An 8147-nucleotide genomic window follows, 5' to 3' on the forward strand; every position below is an offset into this window, starting at 1 on the left:
AAGATCCCTCCCTTACAGAGATTTCTTCCCCTTATATAGGGTACTACATAGTGGATGACAGCTAATAGATCCCCTATTTTCGGAATCACTATGCGTTACAATTGCTCATGTACATTTACTCAATCTCACACACTTTACACCATCGCACAGGTCATCACACTTTATTCGTGACTATGCTGACATCATTAATAAATATGTCATCCTAATTTTAACATGTGCGATTATCTTCGCTTACGTTAGATGACCTTTACCTCGCACACATAATGAATGTGCGATATTTCACTCCTACAAGTAGTATGAGTAGAGAACGAGCAATGTGAGCATTTATTCTGTCTAATAGCTTTAGGGTCAAGCTGTATGAAAGAAAACACATCCAGCCTTCCTAAATGCATCATATGGTGGTGGCACAACGACCATTCGAAGTGAAACCAGGTTAGACAGAAAAGAAGAAGACTTTTAAGCTAGTTCAACAGATGATATCTTTTCGGTTTGGACAGGACTTCTCAAGTAATTTATAATTTAATATGCAAAAACTTAGACTACTGATGTGCTTCGATAAGCACCAGGATGGTATGTTAGATGCTTCCATGCTCCACAAAGATATTTGAGTAAGAAACTAAATTTGCACTTTGGAAAAAATTTCTGAGGGCAAGTTAATTAATCTATTTGAAGGGAATGAAGAACTTTGCTTTTTGTAAAAGACATAATGTGGATGGTATTTCTATTTGTTGATCTTATTAGAGTTACATTTGCAGTTATGAACAACTTGATAAACAAAATTAGTGTACGTAGATGGGAATGGTAAAATATGATTAAATGTACTCTCTACAAATGAAATATCCTTTGTCTAACACACCTTTTTCTCTTCCACACAGACAAAGGGCAATTAAGAATCACGCAATGTTATCACCAACAAAGTTCTTATTTGCCAAGTGATAAGTCTAAAAACCAACAGATCAGACGGGCACTGATCTATTGTTTCCTTGCTGGGGATATTCTTCTCCTTCAACATCTCCGTCGTTCTCTCCTGATAGTTCCTCCAAAGATTTACCATTTGGTTCTGGTACCAGGAATGTAAACAACATGCCTATGAAGTTGATAACTCCAAGCACGATCAAGGAGTTCTTAACACCAATACCAGCAGGATATCCATGATCAGTCTTTTTTGGATCTTGATTCTGTGCGGCATACAAGAAACCAAATGCACCAATAATTGCTCCAGCTTTCCCTGCAGCCGCTGATATACCATGACATGTCGAACGCAACCTAGCTGGGAATATCTCTGCTGGGACGATGAAGGTTGTACTGTTTGGTCCAAAGTTTGCAAAAAAGAAAGTTAATGCATACATAATAACGAATCCGATCCTATTCTCCTTTTTACTCCAGTAGTTGTAAGGAAATGCGATAGCAAACATGAAGACTGTCATGAAGAAAAAACCCATCATTTGAATAGCCCACCGCCCCATAATATCAATGAAAGCCACTGTAAACCAATACCCAGGAACAGTACTGCATAGAGCGATTAATGTTTGTGCCCTCGCAATCTTGAAAACTTCTTGACTAGCACTCATCGTTTTTGCTGGTGGAATCCACCCAATTGCAGTAAAAATATCCTTCTGGAACAAGTTTTGACTGTAGAAAGCTATGTCCAGCAAGAACCAAGTACTTGTGGTTCCAAGCAAAGGAAGTCCATGACGTTTAAGAAATTGCATTGAAAATAAGCCGAACGAATTGCTCTCATCCGTCGTCATTCTTTCTACCATTTCTGTTTCAGCTTTAATCTCCTTGTTTAAAACCTTAGACATATCGGCAGCTGCCCTTTCCGCATTTTTCTCTACAAGAGCAGTGTAACGAGCAGTTTCAGGCATTTTCATACGCCAGTAGTAGGTCAAAGCGGCTGGAATTGCACCAAATATCACAATTATACGCCAGATGTAGTCACTCTCTGGTGGAAGGGATGCAAGCGCATCAACTTGATAAGCCGGAGCAGGGAATTGTTTATCAAATATTGAAGAAACTATAATGGCCATAATTCCACCAGCTAGAATTCCCGTTCCTTGCATCGCAAAGACAGCAGCGATAAAAGCACCTCGAGTTTTCTTGTTGGCGTACTCAGACATTATAGTTGCAGAAAGTGGGTAGTCACCACCAATTCCAAATCCAAGCCAGAAACGGAAGAAACATAGCGTAGCCATGACTGCTTTTGGCTGGTTCCCCAAGGAGAGACCGGACGCCACTGAACAAGTAACCATGATAAGTAGGGTAAGACCGTAGACACGTTTTCTACCCATTCGATCACCTAGCCAACCAAAGAAGAGCTGGCCAGCAAGTGTGCCGACCAGAGCCACACCATTAACAGCCGCAGCAACATTTGGTGGCAAAGTCCCGGGTTTTTCTGCTCCTGGCACAGTGTAGTAAATTCTTCCGAGCAGCTTGGTGACAAGGGAGATGCAAAAGAGATCATAAGCATCTGTGAAGAAACCCATACCGGCAATAACAATTGCCGTGAAATGGTACAATTGTGTTTTAGCTACATCAAGTGCTCTAAGCACTTCTAGTTGTTCCTTCACCATGGCTCCGGTCTACTCTTTTTTCCCCTGTTACAGGGAAGGAGAAAAAGAGAGGTTGTTTTTGCTGAATGAAATGGAGGGAAGGTAAGAAGGCTGTAATTTCAAATGCAGTCTGATATTCCCGTTATATAGGGATCACTCTAAAAGCATATACCCTATAAAGATCCCTTTTTATGTCAACTATAATTTTGTTAAGCTTCTTATTCCGTTTCATTGTTCAACTCTTTATCATAGTTTTTTATTACATTGTCATGTACAGCCATATATCGCTGACATGGACAATAATAGTTCTATTATCAAAAATCAATAATTTGTTTAGTATAGCACGAATTGGTAAACTATTTTGTTTGTGCATATCACTTCCCTTTTGAATTTGAGGGTTCACATTGTTTAAGTCAAAATATTTTCATATGTTCTTTTTGTTGTGCAAGATAGTATTCCTCCTAAAATGCATACATCATATATTTCAAGCTGGTAGATGGTGAAATTGTATCTTAAAGAATACGTTAATTTTTTGTGAGAGTAATATACAACACACGAGAATTTTGCTTAACCGAAAATATGATCTCTTAATTGCTTTTCACTTCGAGCCTTAGAAAACAATGCCTATGGATCCGCCTATCTTTTTAGTTTTTGAGTTTTGGGTTGCCTGTTACTCTCTTTTTCTCAACGTTGTGAGATTATAATCAAACTATGACAAAGATAAGTGCTATGGCCGATATACTTGATTGATTTCAACGTACTAAAGTATTAAAATCATTTTTTTTTTGTCTTTTTTGAAAGATAGGCAATAATATGCATTGTTAATCGTTTCTTGTGGAAGTTGGATTTATAAAACTTCAGCACGTCTTCGTGAGTAATTTACTCTTTTGCAATTTCCACCATTTTTTTTAACGTTAGATTTGGTAATTGGTGTAGAAGTTATAATTCTTAGCCTCGTCATAATGTTTTAGCCCACCTAGACCTTCAATTCTTGTTCGGTCGCTGAATATGACGGATAAGAAAACAAATAAATAATAAACGAGCTCACTTGATGTGCCTACATGATAAAACCAATCTACCTGTTAGTGAATATAGTACAATGTTTACAGCGAATGATGGCACGGGTGCCATGAATTCTGTTGGCGTCAAAGATTACCTGTGCTCACATCTATCTTAAAATATCTTGAATGATCTGTTCTTTCTTTTTTTAGCAATTCATAAGTTATCTGGAAAGAGTATTCTCACTGCTTTTGACTAATTTTTATGAGTTCTATAAGACTATAACAATTGGGTTCGTGTACTTGATGATGTTACTTACCCACATCTTTGATCTTTTCCTAAGGGTTTGGTGAATATTTGGTTACTGGGTGTTTAAGTTTTTTTAGGTTAGAGGGATACTCATCAGTTTTGCTACTGGCGCAAATTAATTAATTTGAAACATTGACATGCATTTTTCTCTAGTACGGCCGGGCAGATTTTCTAATTAATTTATTTTATTTAATTTAATTTCACTGCGCCTGTCAACTGCCGTGGTAAGATGAGTGTAAATGTGATTAAATTTGATACAGCAACTACAAGTTTTTTTAGTTATTCAATAAATTTGAAGATCGATCTCCGGTTATATCTTTAACTTCAGGTTATTCCACTGCATCTTTTCTTGGGATAACATTTTCGTTAACACATAGTTGTAATACTTTTGTTGCTCTCACTTCCATCCCATTCTGGTTGGAATATATCCCATTGTTATCTCTTTTCGTTTTCCAGTTTCCCTTTATGCTTGTATCTTATACTTGTAATTCTTTCTCCTCTTTTTAATAAAATCCTCCTTTCTCGATCAAAAAAAAAAAAAAAAAATCTCCGGTTATATCTCACGCCTCCACAGTTGGTGGTACAAGAATTTCGCTGTAGGCATCCTTTTCATTGTCCAAATGTGAAATCAGAATTTGTGGGTCTATACGTAAGAGTGCTCCCATTGTTGATTTTGCTATTACTGCCTCATTCCAACAGGCGACTGCCATTACAATAGTATTTTCGACTGAAAGCAACGGTCCCATGACGATTACAGAACGCCCCCAATAATTGATACGTTAAATTATGGAGCAAAGTCTTGAGCTACGGTTCCGGTTTCCTCTCAGCCGATCTGAGGATCTTAAGCCCTTGTTGTCTCAGGGAATCATCTTGTAGCCGAGGAAAAACGTTATTAGAATCCCTGCACAGTGAGTCTAGGCGTTGCTTGTGTTGGAATCTTAAAAATGATTTGTACAATAATTTTTTTTTGGTATTTTCCGTGTTTTCGGCCACTTCCAAGTTTGTTTACTAACATTTCTTTGAACATCCATAGCCATATCGGAATGAAAATGAAAAAAAAAATATGAAAAGGAGTAGAGAACGAGGCAATATGAGCATTTATTGTCATATGGTGGTGGCACAACGACCATTCGAAGTGAAACCAGGCCAGACAGAAAATAAGAAGACTTTTAAGCTAGTTCAGCAGATGATACCTTTTCAGTTTCGACAGAACAACTGGGATGGTATGATGTGCCAAAACTTAGACTACTAGCTATGATTTGCTTCGACAAGCACTGAGATGGTAAGTTTGCACTTTTCTGAGGGCAAGTTCATTAATCTATTTGAAGGGAATGAAGAACTTTGTTTTTTTGTAAAAGACATAAAGGAGCTGGATCAGATAGGGCTTCTTCAGCATTCCATGCGGAATCAAAAGTTTTATTAAAAGCCTCTCTTGGTTGAGTGATAATATTCTATCTAGTGTTACTTTAGTTACAGATTGCAAAATGCTAGCTGAAACCATCAATAAGGAATGTAAGATCCCAGATTGGAGTGCAGAAAACACCATAAAGGAGACTCAAATAATTATGCAAAAACTCCCTCAAGCTCAGGTGCAGTATATTAACAGAAGATAGCAGCGGACAATGTAGCTAAGGAAGCGCGGGCAAAAAATCTTCGGAACTTCTCGACCCAAATTCAGTTAAGGATATCTCAATCCAGTGTGATGTCCAATATTTTTGAGAAAAAAGATATTGTAAATCTTATGTACTTTATTGCTTGCTTAATATATTACTTTTTCCATCAAAAAAAAAAAAAAGACATAATGGGGATGGTATTTCTATTTGTTGATCTTATTACAGTTACATTTGCAGTTTTAAACAATTTGATAAACAAAATTAGTATATGTAGATGGAAATGGTAAAACATGATTAAATGTACACTATACAAAAGAAGTATCCTTTGTCTAACACACCTTTTTCCCTTCCACTCAGGCAAAGGGAAATTGAGAATCACGCACTCATATCACCAACAAAGTTCTTATTTGCTAAGTGATAAGTCTGAAAACCAACAGATCAGACAGGCACTGATCTATTGTTTCCTTGTTGGGGATATACCCTTTCTCCTTCAACATCTCCATCGTTCTCACCTGATAATTCCTCCAAAGATTTACCATTTGGTTCAGGTACCAGGAACGTAAACAACATGCCGATGAAGTTGATAACTCCAAGCACGATCAAGGAGTTTTTAACACCAATACCAGCTGGATACCCATGATCTGTCTTTTTTGGATCTTGATTTTGTGCAGCATATAAGAACCCAAATGCGCCGATGATTGCACCAGCTTTCCCTGCAGCCGCTGATATACCATGACATGTCGAACGTAACCTAGCTGGGAATATCTCTGCTGGGACGATGAAGGTTGTACTGTTGGGTCCAAAGTTTGCAAAAAAGAAAGTTAATGCATACATAATAACGAATCCGATCCTGTTCTCCTTTTTACTCCAGTAGTTGTAAGGAAATGCGATAGCAAACATGAAGACTGTCATGAAGAAGAAACCCATCATTTGAATTGCCCACCGCCCCATAATATCAATGAAAGCCACTGTGAACCAGTACCCAGGAACAGTACTGCATAGAGCAATTAATGTTTGTGCCCTCGCGATCTTGAAAACTTCTTCACTAGCACTCATCGTTTGAGATGGTGGAATCCACCCAATTGCAGTAAAGATATCCTTCTGGAACAAGTTTTGACTGTAAAAAGCTATGTCCAGCAAGAACCAAGTACTTGTGGTTCCAAGCAAGGGAAGGCCATGTCGTTTAAGAAATTTCATTGAAAATAAACCAAATGAATTGCTCTCATCCGTCGTCATTCTTTCTACCATTTCTGTTTCAGCTTTAATCTCCTTGTTTAAAACCTTAGACATATCGGCAGCTGCCCTTTCCGCATTTTTCTCTACAAGAGCAGTGTAACGTGCAGTTTCAGGCATCTTCATACGCCAGTAGTAGGTCAAAGCAGCTGGAATTGCACCGAAAATCACAATTATACGCCAGATGTAGTCAGCCTCTACTGGAAGGGAAGCCTTCGCATCAACTTGATAAGCTGGAGCAGGGAATTGTTTATCAAATATTGAAGAAACTATAATGGCCATAATTCCACCGGCTAGAATTCCCGTTCCTTGCATCGCAAAGACAGCGGCGATAAAAGCACCACGAGTTTTCTTGTTGGCATACTCAGACATGATAGTTGCAGAAAGTGGGTAGTCACCACCGATTCCAAATCCAAGCCAGAAACGAAAGAAACATAGTGTAGCCATGACAGCTTTTGGCTGGTTGCCCAAGGAGAGACCAGACGCTACTGAACAGGTAACCATAATAAGTAGGGTAAGACCGTACACACGCTTTCTTCCCATGCGATCACCTAGCCAACCGAAGAAGAGTTGACCAGCAAGTGTGCCGACCAGAGCGACACCATTAACGGCAGCAGCAACATTTGGTGGTAAACTACCAGGTTTAGCTGATCCTGGCACCGTGTAGTAAATTCTGCCGAGCAGCTTGGTGACAAGGGAGATGCAAAAGAGATCATAAGCATCTGTGAAAAAACCCATACCAGCAATCACAATTGCTGTGAAATGGTACAGTTGTGTTTTCGCTATATCAAGTGCTTTAAGCACTTCTAGTTGTTCCTTCACCATGACTGCTCCAACTTTTCTTTATTTCTTTCAAGTTCTAGGGAGGGAGAAAAACAGAGGTTGTTGTTGCTGAATGAAGTGGAGGGAAAGAAAGAAGACTGTAATTTCAAATGCAGGGAGATGTCTGTTATATAGAGAGATCAGTCGAAGAGCATATACCCTATAAAGATACCTTTTTATGTCAACTACACTTCTCTTAATGTTTTTAAAGCTTCCAACTCCATTTTTATGTCAACTATAATGTTTTTAATTATGTCAACTATAATGTTTTTAAAGCTTCTTATTCCCCTTCATTAGTTATTAACTCTTAGTCAGAGCTTCGTATTACATCTGTATTTACAGCCATGCATCCTTGACAAGGTCAAATAATTCTATAGCAAATGTCAATAACTAATTTGTTTGATATAGCACATATTGGTAAATTATTATGCTTGTGCATCTCATTTCCCCTTTAACTATGAGGGGTCGATCGTTCACATTGTGCAATACATTCGTATCAAAGTTTAGCACATTTTGTGATATGTAACCTCATTAACTATAAGAAATTGGTAGATATAGTGGAACTATATGTTACTAAATGCGTTAATTTTCTGTGCGAGTACAAAACACAATCTTTAAT

At 38.1% G+C, this 8147-nt stretch overlaps 2 protein-coding genes across 2 annotated transcripts; both read right to left on the minus strand.

Moving 5' to 3' along the window:
• Positions 1-887: 887 nt before the first annotated feature.
• On the minus strand, positions 888-2573 carry LOC113353948 (probable inorganic phosphate transporter 1-3). Its single transcript, XM_026597418.1, has one exon. The coding sequence runs from the start codon at positions 2571-2573 to the stop codon at positions 957-959; it is 1617 nt and encodes a 538-aa protein (XP_026453203.1). The 3' UTR covers positions 888-956.
• Positions 2574-5645: 3072 nt separating this feature from the next.
• LOC113349127 (probable inorganic phosphate transporter 1-3) lies at positions 5646-7612 on the minus strand. Its single transcript, XM_026593045.1, has one exon. It carries the CDS (start codon positions 7529-7531, stop codon positions 5912-5914), a length of 1620 nt encoding a protein of 539 aa, XP_026448830.1. The 5' UTR covers positions 7532-7612; the 3' UTR covers positions 5646-5911.
• Positions 7613-8147: the final 535 nt, after the last annotated feature.

Source organism: Papaver somniferum, chromosome 2 (assembly GCF_003573695.1).
Source record: "Papaver somniferum cultivar HN1 chromosome 2, ASM357369v1, whole genome shotgun sequence".
Lineage (NCBI taxonomy): Eukaryota > Viridiplantae > Streptophyta > Magnoliopsida > Ranunculales > Papaveraceae > Papaver > Papaver somniferum.